A 22250-nucleotide genomic window follows, 5' to 3' on the forward strand; every position below is an offset into this window, starting at 1 on the left:
GACTCGAATCCATGTCCCCTGAATTGACAGGTGGATTCTTAATCACTGTGCCACCAGGGAAGCCCCATTTAGTTTTGATTCCCTTTAAATACAGCTTTTGGTCTTTGTGAGTATAAAAACCATCACATCTCTTACTATATTCTAAAATTTTAAACTAGAAAAAAAAATTTGTGTCCCAAATTTAATTTTTTTGATAGAAAACTCTTCTTCCAACAGAGTTCCAAATCCAAGTTAATTATATGACATAGGTAACGAGTGATCTCCATCTTCTCTAGGCTTCTAATCAGTTGTAAAATAGGAGTTTTGGTTAAAGCTCTTCCCTGCCATGAAAAAAACAAAGAGTAATTAATTGAAAAAAATCCAGAATGTACTGAAATGCACTTTTGTTGTAATATATCATCAAGCTATAGTCCTAAAATCACCAATACCTTCTTTCTTTGCAGGAAAGCTGTCCTGCGTTTTGCTAAGTTAAAAAAAAAAGAATCCAATCTACAGAGACTATGTAATACTTTTACTGAATCCTAAATCAAGTCCATTAATATTTTCTTGAGCTACTGGTAGATGAAAACTCCGGACTACGTGAAAACTGAAAATGTTGTATGGATTATGTACCTAACATTTTTTCAATGCCATCTTCCCACTATGAACAACCCCCTTATAGTGTCTGTGTGAACATTCTTTTGTTTCACTGGATCTTCTTGTTTAAATCTTCTTTGTTACATGAATTTTTTAATATATATTTTAATGCCAAACAGTTTACCAGAAGAAAGTGAAACATGTAGTCCATCTGTCTGTCCCTAATTAGGCTCTCCTGGATCCTCTCTTTGGATTTCTTAGCCTAGATGAGATGCATTTGTAATTCCTGGAATGCAGATGGCTCTGAGGGGCTTATAAAAGGGTCTTAGGAAAGATAAAAAACATCAGTCATGTTCTTTCTATTGGATACCACGGAAGTGGAGCCATAGTCCATCTGCAGGCTAGAGATGCAGACATTAGCAGGTATCCTGGTCTAAAAGGCAGAGCCCCAGTAATATTGCTCTGATAGCATTCAAGCAAGGTTGGCAGCAACTCCCATGGGCTAAGTCAGATGTTTAAAGGAGTCTCTACCATGCAAATGGAATTAGAAAAGCGTCTTCTTTAGTTTCCTTTGATGTCAATTCATCCCTTCCTATGAGAGGAACCACGTGTGAGGGGTTGCCTATCAGAGAAAGGGGATTTGGAGCAAAGGGTCAGAGGATCCAATCAGAACCACATGTGTTATCCTGACCCTTTATCAATTTCTTCTATAAGCAGGCATGAATTGCTCTGGTTTTTCTCTTCTAAAAACCTGGTGCCATCATCTGGCCTGGGTGAGACCCATCCATGAGGAAGCACCTTTGTGAGGGCAGCTGTAGGACCAAATATCAAAGCCAAATTATAATCCCACCCACTAAATTCAAGTAACATCTATAAATGTTCTCTTTACAAGATTATTATATTTTTGTAACCTAAGTCTGGTTATGGATCCTGAGGAACAAGGGAAAAAAAACTACAGACACTTGCCCAAAATGCATGCTGAAAAAGGTAATGGAAAAAGGTAGATTGAAAAGTAAGATGGACCTGCTGTATAGCACAGGGAACTCTACTTCACTTCGCTGTACAGTAGAAACTAACACAACACTGTAAAACAACTATAGCCCAATAAAAAAAAAAAATTTTTTAAAAAAGAAAAGATGAACTTAAAAAAAGCAAGAGACACACTTTAATGAGATTTGTCTCATTCAAAGCATACTTAAAAGTATCTACAGAGATGGAAAAGGAAGTATATGTTAAAATATGTGAGGATTTATGGCTACTCAAATGGGTGACATCTATATTAATAAGAAAATATGACAGAGCCAGGAAGCTCTAGGCCAGAACAGAGTGTCTTTGTTTTCAATCTTCTCCGGCATTTGCTGTCATCGTGATCTTGAGTAAGTCCCTCCATCTTTTTGAGGTTTCCTTTCCTCATTCATAAAACTTAAATAAGAAACATTCAACTTATCATTAGGAGGAATAAATGAGGTAATCTGTGTGCATGTGTATTAACTGAGAAGAACTCAACAAACGTTGGTTACAAAAAACCCATGTCTCAGGGACAGGAATTAGGTATTCATGCTTGTGGCACTACTCTAAGGCAAACTTAAGAATCTGGGTAGGGGCGCTCTCTCAAACGCTTACATTTGATGTTCTCTCACAAAAGCTGCAAACTCAGGATCCTTGGCATACAGTTCCAAAATTCTCATTCTTTCTTGAATTTCCTTTAAAAAAAAAAAAAAAGAAGAAAGAAAAGGAAAAGAAAGTTTTTCTACATTGCATTAGAAAAACTTTAACAGCTTTTTAAAAAAGAGGTCTAATTTTTATAAGAGATTGTGGCTTTCTGAACTATCCAGGGGAGAGCTATAGAAAACAATGGCCTTTTCAGAAAAATGGAAGGTGTGGCTACTACACGAACTGCTCTGAATAACCCAGACATATATTTCTAAGGAGTGGGGGTGGAGGGAGAGAGCATTTGCTATTAATGATAAAGGACCCACTGGGTGGGAAATAAGGTACAGCGCAGAATTGTATACCCTCTACATATCACATCGACTGGGAGATAGCATGAGGTAAAAAACTAATCATGAAATAATTTTCAACCTTTCTTGCAACCTACTGTACACACATGAAAACACACACACACACACACACACACACACACACACCCCCCCAGCAGAGCAGCAACAGAAAAACCAAGTTTCCTACCTCTCTGGAAAGCTCACTGTTCTCATACATTTGTCTGATTTCTTCCCTGCTCAGACCAGCAATCATCTCTCTGCCTGTGGAGCTGTAGAAGGGCCGCTGAGGGTAGGGTCCTTCGTACTGCTCGAGATCAGCCCCGTGACTTTCAAACACGGGGTTGTGCTTTACAGCTCTTTCCACAAATGAGAGGCTGTCAGGCTGCCTGCTGGAGCCACAAAAAGAAAAGTATGATTGAATCAGGTTCTTCTTTGGATGCTCAACTACTTGGAAGACTATTTACCCAGAGCAAGATTTCTGTTGAGGAAGAAAAAGAGGCTAACTGGATACAAATGGGGGACGAGGAGAGGTGACTGTGAAAAATATCCAGATCAATCTCAAAAATTATTTACCACGTGTTATCATTATTATCTCCTCAACTATCTGGTAAGTGCCTGTGGAACTGTTCCATGTCTCCTTCATCTTTATTTGCCCCTCAGTGCCTGGCACCCAATAAATGTTGATGGGGAAATATGTCTGCCAATAGTATTTCATTAAATGAATACAGCTCCATTATTCCCAGGGTAGACAAATCAAAATCAGTGTGTAACCACACAAAGAATCTACTAGAAATAAAAATACAGGGGAGAATGGGCTTCAATTAAATTCAATTCAGGTCTACAAATATGTGCTGAGCATTGATTATATGCCTAGGAACATTCTACATGCTGATGATACAAAGAATTGTTGGAATTTCTCCAGAATGAGACTGCGGTCTAATGCAAAGTCAAACCCAATAAAAAGTATAAGAACAATAATGGCATTATGTCCTGGGTGCTCTAGGAACCTAGGAGAAGTGCCTCCTGGGCCTAAGCCAGAGGATGAGGGGAGGTAACCTAGACCTGAAGCAGACCTGGAAGCATAGAAGCAAAGTACAGCCAGGGATTGTGATCATATTACAACCCAAAAGGTCCTTCGATCGCTAGTCTAGCAAGTAGAACCAGTTTTATTTCCTTTGTTAATGAAGCTATGCTTAACTAAAAAGAGAACCAGATTCCATTTCTTGTCTGATTCTTATCTAGATTTAAAGTCTGGCTAATTACCACTGGAATGAGCCAAAGGGGAATGAACTAACAGATCTGATCCTCACATAGGGCCTCCCCTCATCTCTATCACCCTTCCAACCCCTCCCCCCACCATGACTTTCAGTGTGCAGTGAGATTCATGCATGCCTCCCTGACTGTGCTAATGTTCATTCAACTAGCTAGAAAGTTTCCCACCCACCCCCTGCAGCAAACGTCTACTCTTTGGTCCAGCTAAATACCATAGCAGTCATTAAAACTTCTAAGATGTCCTCCCCTGGGCAAAACAAATTCATTCTTCATCTAGGCACCCTAGCAGCTTGTTCAAACTGTTCTTATGTTTGTTTCCAATCTGACATACTTTGAGGACAGGGACCATGTCTTTATTCAACTTTATAGCCCTCTCCCCTCCACGCTGATCCTTTCCAGTATTTGGCACACAGGAAGTACAAAATGAATGAATAAAAGGAATATTTTAGTCCATCAGAGAGCAATTGTCCTTACTTACCTGAAGGGTCTCTCTCTTTCTCTCCTAACATACTGAGCTTGAAGAGTCCTGATGATGAAGAAGACGAAAGCAGAAGAAATGAGGACGAGTCCAACCATGGAGGCGATGGTGATGCCTATCACCAAGGGCTCGGACACAAACTCTTCACAGTGCTCACCTCGATACCACCAGTTCCCACCCACCCGGCACCTGGAACGAGAAGTGACCAAGCCCCCAAATGGAATCACTCTGCTGAAAGTAATAAGAGCAGAACCTACAGTGGGACTGAGAACAGGTAGAGAAATAAATGCTGACCACATGAAGCTTCAGTAAAGAGGTAAATATACAGGTTAAATGGTAAGATTTAAGGCTATGCATGAGACCTGGCACAGACCCAGGAGGTCCTCAATGACGACTTGTGAAGACTGAATAAAAGACTGACTAGACTTAAAGAAAGTCAACTTCCTTATTTATGGATAATGAAAAACAGGCCCGGGAAGGAAAACAACTGGTGTTGGATCACACAATTAGTCAGCAACAGAGCTGGTCTAGAACCCAGGTCCCTAGACTCCTCACGTCCTTCCATCACACTGCAGAGATCCTCCAAACCCCAAGGCCACCCACTTGTGCAAAAATATCTTCAATCCCCAGAGCAGCAATCACTGCTTTTCAAAATCATATTCATTTCTCTGGAAATCAAGAGACTATTTTTCCTCTTAGTTTTCTAGCTAAACTTTACACATAGAAAAGTGTGAATCATTTCCACCTATTTCTTCTGTTTTTGGCATCTATGCCAACATTTGCCCTTTTTGAAATTCACAAATTGTCCTCTTACTGATGTTTCCCCGGCTTATTCTCAGCATTCTCTCCTTTCACACCATGTGACTTTGGTTGGATGTGGTTGGGAGGTTGATTTGCTCTGCTCTTTTTAAGGGGAGTGACCAGGAAGGCTACCTGAATCTGCTCATTTGCCTGCTGCATTTTCTTTGGTTCTACCTTTAAATAATAGATTTTAGATACTTAAAATATATTTGTCACAATTTTAAATACTTGCTTTTCTTTATTTTTGAATATTCAGTAGGACCAAGAGCAGTCCAAAGCTGTTAAGAACATAATTCAAATAGAACAATAAAACTCTTCTGTTTCAGATACAGTGTAAAGTGTTGATCATATGCCTAAACCTAATTTGATCACCAATTGCCTTGTTATCACCACTAGGAACCATAACACAAAAATCCCCAACTACTCTAAGTACTCTCCGTAGGACGTTAGGCAATGTTTTTCTTACAGCTCCCTAAGAGCATAAGATAAAATAACCCATTGAATTGGGTATAATTCAGGCCTATGAACTGACTCAGTCCTCACAGGAGGACTAGATGGCACCCATCTATTTCCTAGATATAACTTCTATAATAAATAGTCGAGATCGTCCTAACATCATAGGCGCAGATCCCTTTTCTTCAGAGGAAGTATCTCTAATCTTGTGAAGCCAAAATCTCTAACTACAGCATACCTACAAATGGCCCCATGCCCAGGCATGATGTCACACTTTCCATCATTCAAGCAGAAGTCGGGCTGTAGGTCACAGAGACTCTGGCAGGGCAGTTCTTCCACACTCAGGTACCCAGGGTAGCATCTGCACTCTGCTTCTCCGCTCCAGGGGTTGACCAAACACTCGGAAAATTCATTGCATGCTTGAAACTTGCAAGGGTTGGCTTGATCACCTAAAACATCAAGCAAACCAGAAAACGATACAAGGAAAGGCAAAACACAGGAATTGGGGTACATGAAACCCCTCCACTAAGGCTCCCCCATCCAAAGTACCATGAACATCCAACCCCCTTCCTGAATCACTGAAATAAACACCACCATCCACACCACAAAAAATTTCTGATTCATCCTTGATTGATGAGCTTTTGTCAAATTTCTCTGAAACTCAGAGCCAAACCATAAAACCCAATGACCTGGGTGAGCCTCTACCTGTTTTACGTAGGAAGCATGTAGAAGCTTTAAAATCCATGTAATTGTAGATCTAAAGTAAACAGTTTTCATGTACCGTTCATTTCCACCAACCCTATCCTTCTGTCATCCTCCTCCACTCTGCACATGATGCCACATGCCCCACCCCCAGCCCACCCCACCGAAAACATGGATGGAGAGACAGTATCCAGAGGAGAACTGGTGGAAGCCTCAGGGATGGGTATAGCCCAATAAGAGCAGCCTAAGAACATTGGAGATTAGCGAAAGCTAATGTCAGAAAAACAAATCAGCCCTGCACCTCCTCAGGTCATTCCCAACAGTATTTTAGCTTCAGTAATTTCATTTTTCATTGATGGGATGAGAGAAAGTGACATTTTAAAAAATTAATTAGGACACAAACCAGTCAAAAATGATAAAAGACATTGACCATGGATGGGCCTTCCATCCTACCATGGTTCCACTGTATGTTCTTCACTGGTGAATGGCAATCTCTGAATTGCGAATGGTGACAAAGATACCACAAATAGAGGAAATAACTGTAAATGACCCATAAACTCATCTGTATGAAAAAGCATAAGAATTAGCCAGAAGACAAAGGGGAGGTTAAAAAACAAAGAGCATAGTCTCTCAGTTTCCAGATAAATTAATATTGCTCTCAGAGTCAATGATTTCCTTGCTACTGTGAAAATTAAAGACATTTTGCACGAATCTGTGGCCTTGGAGTTTGTAGGATCTCTGCAGCTGATCTTTCTTAGCCCTATGTAGGAATGGGGAGAGATACTGGGTTGAATAGTATCCCCCCAAAATTCATGTCCACCCAGAACCTCAGAATATGACTTTATTCAGAAATAGGGTCTTTGTAAATGTAATCAAGTTAAGATGAGGTCATACTGGATTAGGTTACTGCTAGTCCAATACCTGGTATCCTTATAAGAAGAGGGAAATTTGGACACAGAGACACAGAGACACAGACACACAGTGAAGAAGGCCATATGAAGACAGAAGCAGAGACTGGAGTGATGCATCTATAAGCCAAGGAGTGTCAAGGATTGCTGGTGAACACCAGAAGCTAGGAAGAGGCAAGATAGGATTCTTTCCTAGAGCTTTCAGAGGGAACACGGCTCTGCCAACACCTTGATTTGGATTTCTAGCCTCCAGAACTATGAGAGAATAAATTTCTGTTGTTAGAAGCCACCCAGTTTGTGGTCCTTTGTTACAGCAGCCCTAGGAAACTAATACAGGAGACCAATAATAAGATGCTCATATAACAAGAAGAGCACACAAATGTGCTGACAGATGGCAGTTTCTACAAGGGAACTACACAGCAGGATTCGACTGTGTATTTCCTAAGTCTTCACATCCTTACCCTGGTATTCATTCTGTGACTTTTTAATCAGAAAATAATCTAATCCTGGCCTAGCAGTGAGGTATAGAAGTGTATATAGGGGGTGGGAAGGATGATATTGCACAGGCCCCCTTTGTTGATGGAAATTCAAGAATTTCTGAGACACTATATGTTAAAACAAATTAAGCAAGAGACAAGTCAATCTTATCTTTAGCCAACCTTCAGATAAAATAATAGTTTAATCTGAAGGCTTTTAACTAAAAATATACAAGAAATAGGAAAATTCTATTTAAAAATTCTAAAACTTTGTGACCACTCCATGGGTGTGGGTGAGTGTCTAGGGAAAGGAAAAACAGAATCCGTAAGAGGAAAAAGATACATGTTGCTCCCTTTTGATTCCAGATCAAGGAGAGAGACCAAGACCAATATTTTAATCATGTGAATAAAAGACTGGAGTTTTAAAGTCGATTTCTAGTCTTTTGTGCAGGTTAAAGGTGGAGGCCCAGAATAGATAGCTCTTTGTTTGGAAGAGTACTTTAATGACTTTATGGGAATACAAAGGTAGACTTGGAGCTAATCTTGGGATGGGAGACAGGGATCTAAACTGTACAATGAATTACACTCTGGTTTTCCACGGACAGGCTAACAGAAGGATTGATGGGTCCCGGAGAATGAGAGTAGAGGAAATGTGAAGAAGGTCTGGAAATACAGCCAGAGTGGCCAGAGTAACATGGTAGCTGACTTAGTCCTGGAGAAAAAATTGGCCATTACAAGACACCTTTGAAAGGGTGGCTGAGAAATTTTTGGATATTTACGCCTAACAGTAATATTTTTAACCCATCTCCTGTGCTACAATAAAAATTCCTCCATCATCCTCATATCATCAACAAATATCTGATGGAATCAACTGCCTTGTGTTAGAGGTACTTTGGGAAAGTAAAAACATGGGCCCATGATCTGTGCTGGATTAACATAAAGAACAACCACAAGGGTCAAGACAAATGTGAGACTGGAAATTGAGCAGAAGGAAATCAGAGCTGGAGATGATTAAGAGACAGTTAAGTTCCTTGATAATTCCCAGAGATATTAGGGGTTGAGGGCCATGGATGCAGGTTTTACACTGTACACGGGAGGGACTAATGCAAATTCATTTGAATATTAAGGAACAAGGTGACCCTATAAACCTGGATGACTTGGCATACAGCTGACATGTGAGTTACATACAAAACTGAGGTAAATGCACTTATTTATGTACTTCCCTTTAAAAAGAATTGGGTAGACTTTTGCAAAAGTTTTATGATCATCACTGCTTGCATTTGTATGGCTAGTCAAATGTTTTTATACATGCTATTTGTCTAATCCTTAGAATAGCCCCATGAAATACATAGGCCAGGTAACATTATCCCCATGTGCTATATGAGGGCGTAAGGCTCAGAGATAAAACAGCTCACCTAGGGTCACACAAATGATAAATGGCAGAGCAGAGGCAAGAAACCAGGCCTTCCAAATTATAATTAATTGCTTCTTCCACTACACCACATGGCAAAGAATGTGCAAATGTCCTTAAAGAACTCAAGTGGCAAGAGATTTGGCTATAGGGGGATTAGCTAAATCATCTTCCTCACTTTCAGTGAATAACGGTCCTTCAAGGATTTCAAAGGAAAGAATGTTTGCTTCTTTCCCGGTTAAAGAATAGGGCTGACTTCCAAACCAGTTTAAGAGTGAAGAGCACTGGAGAAATACAAACCCAGACATTCCACCTTACTCCTACTCAAAACCACTGTCCTCCGGTATATAGAAGGTAAAAAAGAACAAAGGTTTGAGGATGCAGCAGTACCCTCTGCATCCAAGTCTTCCAAATAAAAACAATGGTTCATTTCACTCATTCACAGTATTTTTGAGTACATTCTACATGCAAGACACTGTGCGAGGTTTTGGCTACCAAGTGGTTAATAAAACAGACAAAGTCTCAGTCCTTGTGGATAGTTCAACTGGGCAAAATAGCTATTTAGCAAGTATGTGCATAAGTTACCATGATTACAATAGTTACAAACTCTACAGAGGGAAAAGAACCAACCTAGATTATGGGTGAATCAGTGAAAGTCCTGAGGAAGAGACATTTGAACTGAGGCATAAAGGGTAAGCAGAAGTCAGCCAAGAGGGGAAAGAGATTCAGGCAAAGAAGACAGTATGTGCAAAAGGCTTCAAGTCAAGAAAAGTTTTGGAAATCTAAGGAACCCAAAATGAGCTAGTTTGACTAGAACATAGTGAGGAAAGAAGTTAGTTTCATTGGACGATACTGGGGAAGAAGATAGGGACCAGGCCTGTGGCTACTGAACCAGGCAGCCATTGAAAGTATTTCAAGCAGAAAAGTGAAATAATCTGATTATTTAGAAAGAGCACCCTGGCTACTGTCTGGAGAATGAATGGGAGGGTATGGGAGTGAGGGAAAAAGAGAGGTAGTGGAGAAACTGGTCCAAATGAGAGATGATGATGGCTTGGCCTAAAGTAGGGGAAGTGAAGACAGAGAAAAACACATAGATTTGAGATATATTTAGAATTCAGAATCAGTGTAAGTTTGGTGAGTGACTGAAAGTTAGGGGTGATGGAAACTGAGATATCAGAATGACTTTCCAGGTTTCTGGCTTCAGTAGCTGAGTGGATACAGCTTCCATTTATCAAGATAGTAAAGCTGAGAGAGGTAGATTTAGTTGGAAGGTACGGAGATATGGAAAACAAGGGCTCAGTCTTAGCCTAAGGGCTTAGTCTAAGCTTGATATACATAGAATATATCCAAGTTGAGATAATCAAGTACATAGTTACATATTGATTCTGGAGCTCAGAAGATAAGTCTGATCTGCATATAAAAATGTAGAGAGTTACTGACATTTATATTAGGCTTACAATAATGGAAATTGATAAAACAACGTAGGAAAATAACATAGAAGGCAAGAAAGGCCAAAGCTATTGGGCTTGGCAACGTAGAGATGTAATAAGAACAGATCCATGGATAAGTAAAATAGAGAGCCAGATAGAGCAGGTGGAAAAGGAAATGGGCGGTAAACATGTAAAGACAGCAAGTGTGGACAATCTTTTTGAGAAGAGAATGATATTGACATCCTTGGAAGAGATATTTTACTAATTATCAAGATGTGGAAAATTTGTCAGACATAGTACACTTTTACCTATAAGTATTGAATTCATCTTGACTCAGTGTAGAAGAAAATACACAAGAATAATAACTAGGTTCCACTAAGAAACCACCATAGTATTTAATATCATTACCTGATTCCACATCGAGGGAGTATTTATCAATAGCCAAGTTCATGGTTTGGTAAGCAGTGGTGCAAAAGTCTTCCAGAATCACATATACAGCATTGGTGACATTAGGAGGGACAGACTTGGCGAACTTCATTCGGCTGTTCACCACAATACTGCCATTTCTGAAGTTCAGGATTTCTAAATTCTGGAACCCAGTGAGATTTGACTGGAGATAGGGAACCAGCTACAATACACAAAAATTGGTCAGTTTATTGACAAAGTTTTGCATTTTGTTCAATACATACTGAAAACAAAGATGAACCCCTCCACTTTTCCAAATTGTATTCTATTTATGTTATTTAAACTGTTCATCAACAAAAGTATGAATTGTGAATTATTTATGAGCCATGAGGTTTCAGTGTTATTTAAGAACCCCATGGAACTCACAGACAGTTTTAGACATCAGAGAGTTTATTCTCTCTGTTTCACTAAAGGATCGTGACAGTGAAGGCATTACAGGTACCCACAAAGCACTGGTCTCACAATAAAATGTGAATATAAATCTCAAACTTGTATCAGTCCCAGAAATTATAGAATACAATATCCAGTATCTAAGTTACAATATCCAAGAATACAATATCCAAGTGTGGCTCATACCATTTTGTGTTTTCCGTTTTGTTGTATCCACCTGTCTCATTATTTTCCTATGAACCCTAGGCCATTACAGTATTTGTAGATGATAGGAAATGAAAATCCATAGCAGACCACACTTTCCTTGGCTCAGATCTTATGCTCTGGGGGGAAAGAGGGGTGGTTCATACACGATTATTCACTAATGCCCGTATTTCACTTCTTATGCTTACCAGTTCTAAGAATCTTTGCTCCAGGGCTTTATACTCCAAAGAGTTTTTATTAAACAGATCTTCTGAAAACATCATGTTAGTCACTCTGAGGCTGAAGAAAACCACCAAAGCTCCTGCGGCTTGGGTATGACTCAAGTCATCGCTTTTTGTTGGCTGGGCCACAATAGCCATCTCTGTGGAGTGAATACTTGTAGACATTTCCACATAACCACCAACCTTGCCATTTTCCTCTGGGATTAGCTCAGGATGATAGTAATCTGTGCCTATCTGGTCCAATTCTAATGAAATATCCTGTACGCCCATAATGACTTCATCTTCCAGCAGGGTGGAACTTGTGGTTGAAGGCAATTTGGTAGACTGTGTCATGGAAGCTTTCAACCAGAGCTTGTCAGTACTCTGTGGTGTACTTGCCAATGTGTCTCTGGACAGTTTCCCTAGGGAAGAAGTTCTTGCCCAAACTACATCTGATTCTGGCAATATGGTCCACAAAGGTTGTACATCCGGCTTCACTACTGAAATCTTGCTGTCAAACCATTCACGGTTGGATGACTCTGTAGTTTGTTCCATATCCTCCTTTAGAAAGGGTTCTTCTTGAACTGGTTTATCAGTAGAAGCAGAGATTGCTGCAGATGTCAGTAGAGGAGGTGATTTGGTAATTGAGTAATAGTCAATGTCAGGTACTTCTGATGTGTGCTTGGATAGAACTGGAGATGCAGATTGAGTTGTGGTCTCTGCAAAGATGGACACAGTAGGTCCACCAAGGGTCTCATCCTCTGCAAAGCTTCTGGATCTATCAATATGCCCATATTTTGAATGCTCAGTACTTTGATCTATGGAATCTGTTCTGTCATCTATAACTAGTTTCTCATCTATATCCTCAGTTGGCAAAAGTAAATCCTCTGAATCCTCAACTTCAAGCCATGACTTGGAAAATGGTTCAGTGCTCTTCTCTAATGAAGTCTTGCTCCATGGCCAAGTAATCAGACCTACCTTTTGCCCAGACCCTGAACCTAAACCACTCTCAAATATGAACTCTTTCTCCATAGATGTGTCTGGCATCCAAGTGCTCACTTCTGATTGGCCTTTGACTTTGGAGGCCAAAGAGTCCATGCCAAAAGGTGTTACTTCTTTAGCAAGAATATCGAATGTGACAGAGGAGACCGGATATGGTGAGGATGTCAAAGACACCCCAGAGTCTTCCATGGATGGTATTACTTCTTTTGGCACAGGACGACTAAATGGGCTTGAAGGCAGTGGATCAATAGAAAGAAAATCTTCTGACCCTTTAACTTTAGTTAATCCTAAAAATAGAGTTTTCCATTAATTAATCTACATAGATGCCAAAATATATTCCCAGTCCTCCTAATAAAACCAGCTACCCATTTTTCCCCATTAGATTACAACAGACAGTTGCTGACTTTTACTTTGCCAAATCCAGCAAACAACAAGAAGGTATGATTATGTTTTTGTGATATGGTACAGTCACTCATGATTATAACCGCCTTAACTGAGGATAACAAGACATCAGGTACTGAAAAAATTCATCTTCAAAACACATTTTTACTCCCTGAAAATAAAGAACTGCTCGTAGCCATACTGACAACAAAGAGTGAATCTAGTAAAAACTTAGGAAGAGAATTCCCTAGGAAAATTCCCAAGGAATGCCCATCTTCTTGTTATGTTTATTTTATTTTATTTTTTTTATTTTTGGCCGCGCCGTGCAGCTTGTGGGATCTCAGTTCCCCGACCAGGGATTGAACCCGGGCCACAGCAGTGAAAGTGCTGAATCATAACCACTAGACCACCAGGGAACTCCCCCTTGTTATGTTTATTATCCATCAGCCTTCAGGTTCACCCAATGTTCAAAATCCTAGACTCATTACTTATATCTTTGTTCATCTTCCTCTTTCACATACACTCCATCCCTGAGTCACATCCCACAACAGCTAAATCAGCTACTTGACTTTCATTTCTTAACCTCTGCTGTAGCTGCCCTAGTTCAGGTTTTCCCCTTCTCAAACCTAATGCAAGCTAAAAATCTCTACTGGCCCCCAATTAATCCTATTAAAAGATACTGGAATAATCTTCTTTGAGGCTGTTTGTTTACCACTCAAATATTCAAGTAAGTAGAGTAGTTCTTAAATAGTAATATAATTAAATTATAAATTCTTTAACAGGACCTTCAAAATATCTATTAGGTGATCCCATCCCAGCCCACAAGTTCATTTCTAATTATTTACCTATTTGGACTCTCCCTTCCAACCAATTAGAGCTGATTGTTCCCTTTCTCACACAACTTTCCCAAGACATTTCCTCCTAATGAATGCTGCCATGCTTTTCTCCTAACCCTAGTCTCTCGCTCCCTTCAAAACCTTTGTCATCTGATACAATGAAGAAGTACAAAAAGTCATTAGAATTCCTTACCATCTTCTAATGAGTGAGACCCAGAAGTCCTTTCTTCAGAAGCCACAGGCAAGCCAGTCTGAAGCACTGCTGGGGTGACAGAATGAAGAGTCAAGCTGCTAACCTCTAAAACCTCTGGGGAAGAACTGAGGCTCACCTTCGAGGGAAAAGCTAATTTGGGTGCAGACACTAAATCACCCAAAGGGCCTTCTGACCAGAGTTCCCTGCCAGTGGTTGAAGGAGGACCAGAGCTGAAATCAAGTGGTGAAATACTGCTCATGGTGAATTCATCTGCTGAGGGCCATTCAGCTTGAGGGGTATTATCCTGGAGGGGCAAAAAGAGGCTAAATCATATCATAGATAAAAGAAACACATAAAAATAATTTCAAATACCATCTATCTATCTACATTCCTGGATTTTCTAGGGACAAAAAGGCAATGTAATATTGGGGGAGGGAAGGGGAGTATGGGCTCTAGAATCAAACAGATCCATAATTAAATCCTAATTCAACCACTTACTAGTTGGAAAATCTAGAGAAAAATCATGTATCACTTGAATCTCACCTGGAAAGTGGGAATAGATGAGATAATATATTTTAAAGATCCCAAACAAAGTGAGTTTGTGAGAGAAAATATTGTTTGCCTTGCTTTAGATGGTTCCTTTCCCTCTGTCTTACTAGCTTAAATACTTTAAATACATAGATGTTACTAATATCTGTAATTTGTTGTCAAAGACCTAAGCACGTTGCCCAGAGCAGAAAGAACAATCAGTAATTTTATTCATCACTCTGAAAGGTATTAAATTAAGGTCTTTTATTTTGATAAGAAATGGCAACACATCAAAATGTGGTCTCTTACCGCGAGCAAACAGGAACATCTGTGAATTGGTGTCACACTTACAAAATAAAATTTTCTCTTTCCAGTGACTTTTTACTAACGTAGTACTAATCGTATCTTAAAGTTTAGCTTTAGGAATAGAAAAGTAGATAGAAACACAACCATTGAACATACTAATTACTTAATCCTGTGAAGGTTAGTCCATGTAAAAAAGTTTAATGATGTTAATAGGTAAAACAGCCATAATACTGGATAGGAGTTTATATATTCCAATCTATGCTGAATAACAAAAAATAATAAGTGTCATATGCATAGAAGGAATTCACAAAATATTTCCTAGATAAAAACTGAAAAAGGAAAATAGAAAAGATCAATCATTCTCTACTCTAAATAGCATCAAAATCACATGCAAGGACTTCCCTGGTGGCGCAGTGGTTAAGAACCCACCTGCCAATGCAGGGGACACAGGTTCGAGCCCTGGTCCGGGAAGATCCCACGTGCCGCGGAGCAACTAAGCCCGTGCACCACAACTACTGAGCCTGCACTCTAGAGCCCGCGAGGCACAACTACTGAGCCCACGTGCTGCAACTACTGAAGCCCACGCACCTAGAGCCTGTGCTCTGCAACAAGAGAAGCCACCACAGTGAGAAGCCCGCGCACCGCAACGAAGAGTAGCCCCCGCTCACCGGAACTAGAGAAAGCCTGCGTACAGCAATGAAGACCCAACGCAGCCAAAAAAAAAAAAAAAAAAGTAAATAAATAAATTTAAAAAAAAAATCACGTGTAAGCTTTTTAAAGACACCAATGCTCACACCCCACACCCCAGAGATTCTAACTTAACTGGTCTGAGGGTAGGACCTAGACATGGTACTTTTAAAAGCTCCTCAGTAGAGGATGCAGCTTGATCATGTGCTGGTTGTATTATTCCAGCCTGGGTTTCTAAAATACTTCTTTAGTTGTTAAATCATTATATTTCTCATCAACTGGAACCTTTAAAAAATTTTCCACAAGCATAAACCTGCCTGAAGACTAGAATTCGTGGAATAGCTATAAACAAAATGAAGCCCATGAAAACTAAGAAACTGAATAGAATCCTCTCCCCGCTCTTCCAGGAGATTCCTGCCAAGGGTAGTGAATTTTCACTGGCATATACTCTCAAGCCTAATGTGATTTTTAAACAAAAGCACACAATTTTAAGGTGGCTAACTACACTTCAGTCCACGGCCAGGAACTAAAACAACCTACTAGCCTACGGAGGGACTCAACCCAATGTCATGACCTAATTAGTCTTTTATGCTTTGCCTACACACTTCCCCTTGTCTCTCCATCAAGGGTCCATGTGAGGAAGCCTTAGACAGCACACTCCCCCAGTCACAAGGGAGGGAACATGAGGCAAGAAGTCACTGAGCATGACCCAATTTATCCCCTCTTCTAGTGACAAATGCACAGTAGACCACTGCATATATATGGAGATACTCTCAGTTTCATCTACTATTTCTAAACTAAAAGCACTAAGTCAGGGCTTCCCTGGTGGCGCAGTGGTTGAGAGTCTGCCTGCCAATGCAGGGGACACGGGTTCGAGCCCTGGTCTGGGAAGATCCCACATGCCGCGGAGCAATTGGGCCCGTGAGCCACAGCTACTGAGCCTGCGCGTCTGGAGCTTGTGCTCCGCAACAAGAGAGGCCGCGACAGTGAGAGGCCCGCGCACCGCGATGAAGAGTGGCCCCCGCTCGCCGCAACTGGAGAAAGCCCTCGCACAGAAACGAAGACCCAACAAAGCCAAAAATAAACAAATAAACAAATAAATTAAAAAAAAAAAAAAAAAGCACTAAGTCAAGTAACTAATTTTCTTTTGTGGAACTCAGTGACACCAACACTTCCTACCTTGTTCATGCTCTTTTAATTAGGTCCTATTTTAAGTGGGCCATCCTGCTGGCTATTTTCATCTGCCACCACCCTATCTCCTTCTCTTCCCTGATAATTTCATCACCCTGCTCCCTTACCAGCTGTCTTCTGTCTGAGTGTACACTTTTAGAAGCAGAAGATCAAAGGACAGGAAGAGTGAGAGGTTCGGGTATTTCTTCCCAGTTCCCTCCAAGCCTCAATACTGCAGACGTAGCTGCGTCCCTCGACAATTGCAACTTCAGCTCTCACTGGGCTCTGGTAACTGCATTTCCTCCCCTTGCCCTATAATCCAATGGATGGGAATGGCTTCTCACTGTTATTAGTCTCAGCATACTTCAAGATCCCTTTTTCACTCCCTTAACCCCTTAACAGAACAGGTGGTTCTGTTACTATTGAAACCCTGGCCGTGCCATGTTTTGTAGTGCAATGTAATTTTAAAATCCATAAAAGTTTGAATCACTTCTGTCAAAAGATGATTACCTAATTTGTAATGAAATAGAAATGGCCAGAAAAGGAAGAATGAGAATCAATTAAAATAACAACAACATGGACCAAAAATGGTATCATTCTGCTAAATTTGATTAGAAATAAACAATCTAGACAGTTAAGAGGGAAGTAATGAAAAGTGGATGGCGCAGTACTAGTGAATATTTTTGCCAGTGTGACTTTGGTCAAAAAATGGAATAGAGGAAGACACATCTGAGCATTAGACTGGAGTCTGTGACCGGAGTCTGATGAAATGAAATATATAGAGAAAGGCAAGATATATGTCAAAGAAAGAGGAAGACCATCCTCAAAAGACTGGATGTAACTGCAAATGATCTATTAAAAAAAAAAAAAAAAGAACCATTTCAGGATAAGAAATTACCTCTTGGGAATTCTCTCGTCAGAAGTGAACATGAGGATGTCAAGACTTGATTCATGAGTAAGGCCAAAAAGATGATCTAATCAGGGGAAAGATTTCCGGCATTTTTCTAGTAAATTTTAATATTTTAAGAGAACATCATCACAAGGAGCGAAGTTAACCTTATATAACTCTATGTAGTGAAGGCAGCTTGCAATCACTGACCTGTGTACACAGTGCTCCTATATAACCTAGCACCAAATAGACACACAAAGTTGCCTTACATTTCTGACTAGAGGGTCTAAAACTTTCTGGGTCCTCAAGAATGGGCCAGAGTGATGTCAGCTGAGTAAGACATCTCCCACTCGTATTCCCCCTTCAACAGTAACAATTTGGCATCCTCCATGGACAAAAGTGCCTTTGTGGGAGCTGTGGGATCCAGCGTCATACACCAAGGCACCCAGAAGGAGTCTAGCCCACCCATGCATTGGGTAAGAAGGATACAGACCTCAGTCCTGGCTGTGGACCCTGAGGTGGCCTGTGAACTGGCTCCAGCCCCTCCTGGACACAGTCTGGGAGCCCCTGGAGAACAATGACTTAGACAATCACCCATGAATGACAGAGCCTTTGTGGAAGTCCAGGAGCACAACAGAGAAGCTCCAAACACACCATTTGAGCAAAAAAGTCCAACTTTAGACACACTGGCAAGTGTAAGAGGAACAGTTTCACTTTACCCACCTCATCCCTCCCTCAAGGCAGCACAGCTCAGGGCCAAGAGAAACCCTCTCTGTACATGATTTCTGCACAGCGGAAAGTGAGAGCATGTGAGTGAGTCTCTGGCCTCCCCAGCTGTGCAGGACCTTGCTAAAGAGGTCTGTTTCTCTCTCACTCTATCCAGAGAACTGAGTTGTAAGCTGCACGACCAGGGGATGGGAAGTGGATGAAAGAACGGCGGCCAGGACTCTGAACATATCACAGGGATGCAGATCCTACTAACTGCATGACTGACTCCACCAGGAGGCCTGACCACGAGTTGCCAAGACACCTTGCCCATGGATCCCCCTCAACTGGCCCATGGGCACCTCACCCCCATAGACACCTCCTCCACCCCACGGCCAGCTCCTCGTATGCACTCCCCATGGCAGGGAGAGCTAACTTTGGCAGACAGCTAGCGAGCAGGCCCAAAAAGCCAGCCTGAATCTATCTATAGGCCAGGGAGAGACGACAAAGTTAAGCTTTTGCACTTCCTTTGGGAAAGCAAAAGGAAAGCTGTCAGTACTTAGCCTGGCGCACTGCAGGATCAAGAGAAGGCATACAAGCTTAAGAATTCTGCCACAACAGGCAGCAAGAAGTGTGGAGAAGGTGTATCCATAGGAGGTCTGAGAAAAACAGAAAGAAAATATTCAAATGGCCAATAGCTACATGAAAAGATATTCAACATCACTATCATCAGGGAAATGCAAATCAAAACCACAATGAAATATCACCTCACACCTGTTAGAATGGCTACTGTCAAAAAGACAAAAGTGCTGGCAACGGTGTGTGGAAAAAAAAATTTTTCCTCATAAAATTAAAAATAGAACTACCATGTGATCCAGCAATCCCACTTCTGGGTATATGACTAAAGGAAATTAAATCAGTGTGTCAAAGAGATATCTATAGTATTCCCATGTTCACTGCAGCATTAGTCACAATAGTCAAGATATGGAAACAACTTAAGTGTCCATCGACGGATGAATGGATAAAAAAGATGTGTTACATATATACAATGGAATATTATTCAGCCATGAAAGAGAAAGAAATCCTGCCATTCGTGACAACATGGATGGACCTTGAGGGCATTATGCTAAGTGAAATAAGTCAGAAGAATACTGTATGATATCACTTATATGTAGAATCTGAGAAAGCCAAACTCATAAAAACAACTGTAGAACGGTGTTTTCCAGGGTCTGGGGATGGGGAGATGGAGAGATGTCACTTAAAGAGTACAAACTTGCAGTTATAAGCTGCATGAGTTATGGGTAGCTAATGTACAATGTGGTGGCTATAGTTAACAGTACTGTGTTATAAACTTGAAATTTGTCTAAAGAGTATATCTTAAATGTTCTTACCACCAAAAAAAAAAAAAAAAAAGGTAATTATGTGAAGTTACGGAGGTGTTAACTAACTCTATTGTGATAAGTACTTCACAATATATGTGTATCAAATCATCATACTACACACCTTAAATTTATACAGTGTTGGATGTCAATTATATCTCAATAAAGCTAGGGGGAATAAAAAGAATTGACCAGATGGAGAGAGCAACAGCTCAATTCCAGATAAATGAAAAGACAACAAACTGAAGTCCAGAATGTAGAAGTAAAACAAATAGAAGCTTTTGTTTTGCCAAAGGCTCAGTGCTTTATAAGGCCATCCTTTGGTTTATAAAAATCTTATGTTAGGAAGTGGGGTTGAGCATGCATATATGCTTGAACGTAACAAAACTATCAAATTTTATAACTAGAAAGACTCTTAAGAATCATTTAGTCCAAACTTGCCTATTAAAAATAAGGAACTGAGGTTCATAGAAGTGAAATGTGCACAGTCACAAAAAATAGAGAAAAAAAAGTCACAACCAGATTGAGTTTCTAGAGTTCGGTCCCCGTGCTTCACTCACTATACCAGACTCTTCATTGTGGAATACATACAAGTGTATAAACCCAGAGGGCAGAAGTATTTCCAGAGGAGAAACCGGAGCTAGCAGACTTGGCAGTCTATACTCATTCAGGTTAGCATATATGCACAAATCTAAAAGACCCAGGTGAACACAAAGGAGAGAAAGGAGGAAAAACCATTTTCTAATATTTAAACGTCTGCTATGCTGAATATGGAGGCTGTTTGTATATGAGGAAAAGTTTCTTTCTTTCTCATTTTTTTTCTATTATCTAAAACTATATATGTATTCAGTGAAAAGTAAGAAGGCCATTTACTCAATACTCAATACTAAGTTCTGTCCCTCAATAATGTTGGTACGAGGATGAGAGTCATACCATACCAGGGAATTCACTTGTTTTCCTCTGAATTACCTAAAACCACTTATAGAGATGTGTTAAAGCCACCTGTGCTTCCAGCTGAGTCAGGCATATTTACATCCTTGTAAATTCTAAGTGTGCATTTTTTCGAAATTCTAAGAGAGACGGCTAAGCTCTTCGACCTATACGTAAGAAACTGAGTTTTATCAGACAGAGCCTATGATCTGACACACATTAGGAAAGCAGCTGAATCCTCAATGAAAAAGAAATCCTCAAGTAATATACATGATTTCATATACCTATAAACTAAACTCCTTTTCAGTTCATAAAAGTTAAAACAATACACAATATCTTTAATTAAAATTAAGCCACAAGTAAACAACATAAAATGTGAAAGTAAACAACTTGACTTTTTAAATAAAGAAGGAAGACCATCTATTCCAAACAAGTACCCAGTAAAAAAAAAGGGCAGGGCAATGAAGCTCTCTCATATATTTTGAAAGATGAACACATACATGCCAGGAATAGCACTTTATTTATTTTTATATGAATAGAAGTTCCCATAGTAACAACTTCAACTCATGAATTCTTCTTTTAGTTCAATGTAGTATACTAACAGGTTCAATATTATATTGGCCAGTTTCACTTCTGCTAATGCCAATTGAAAAGCTTGCTAAGTGCTATAGGAAGCATACTGTGCAACAAGTGATTTTCCAAACCAGGAGGCCAAAAAGTGTCAAATTCAATATCCCAACATTCTTACCTCTAAAATAATTTCTAAAAATAAAATCTGATAAAAAAAAATCTCATTTCTATTAAAGGATAGAGAGGGAGGAGTGGGAGAAGGGGGAGAAGGGAGAGAAGGGGGAGGAGGGGGAGGAGGGGAAGGAGGGGGAGGAGGGGGAGGAGGGGGAGGAGGGGGAGGAGGGGGAGGAGGGGGAGGAGGAGAAGCAATAATCAGACACCTCTAATTAATCATTCTTTTCTTTCATGTTTTTTTATCACCCATTAACATTGCAGTGTCTCCTCAAATTGAAAAACTAAGGAGTTGGCTTAAATGCAAATAGAACCACAGAAGAGGCAACATAAATGAACAAATGAGTCCTGGTAGTCAGTGTTTGCCATAATTAAAGGGATAGCTTCTTTCAGCCAAGCTCTAGCCACTTTCTGCAACGGGAAATGTAAACCTAATGATATCAGATCTTCCGGTTTTCAAAGGAAGTTGGAAATCTGCATTTTTATGCAAAAATCTCCTAACTTTTAAATATTGGCTTTTTAAAAAATTTGGGGGCTTCCCTGGTGGCGCAGTGGTTAAGAATCTGCCTGCCAATGCAGGGGACACCGGTTCGGGCCCTGGTCCGGGAAGATCCCACATGACACGGAGCAACTAAGCCCGTGTGCCATAACTACTGAGCCTGTGCTTTAGAGCCCATGTGCCGCAACTACTGAAGCCCATGAGCCACAACTACTGAGCCCACGAGCCACAACTACTG

The 22250-nt window shown here is 40.3% G+C and overlaps 1 protein-coding gene across 1 annotated transcript in view; it reads right to left on the bottom strand.

Annotated features, from left to right (window-relative positions):
* Nucleotides 1-275: 275 nt before the first annotated feature.
* The window catches only part of IMPG2 (interphotoreceptor matrix proteoglycan 2), a 69075-nt gene continuing 47100 nt past the window's right edge, over nt 276-22250 (bottom strand). Inside the window, exons 12-19 of the mRNA XM_061193028.1 lie at nt 14179-14482; nt 11755-13055; nt 10916-11135; nt 5819-6029; nt 4328-4515; nt 2764-2975; nt 2200-2279; nt 276-320 (exon numbers count right to left, since the gene is read on the bottom strand). Of these exons, the coding sequence (XP_061049011.1) occupies nt 308-320; nt 2200-2279; nt 2764-2975; nt 4328-4515; nt 5819-6029; nt 10916-11135; nt 11755-13055; nt 14179-14482 (2529 nt within the window). The 3' untranslated portion in view covers nt 276-307. The remainder of the gene's footprint in view (nt 321-2199; nt 2280-2763; nt 2976-4327; nt 4516-5818; nt 6030-10915; nt 11136-11754; nt 13056-14178; nt 14483-22250) is intronic.

The sequence above is a fragment of the Eubalaena glacialis genome, chromosome 6 (assembly GCF_028564815.1).
Source record: "Eubalaena glacialis isolate mEubGla1 chromosome 6, mEubGla1.1.hap2.+ XY, whole genome shotgun sequence".
Lineage (NCBI taxonomy): Eukaryota > Metazoa > Chordata > Mammalia > Artiodactyla > Balaenidae > Eubalaena > Eubalaena glacialis.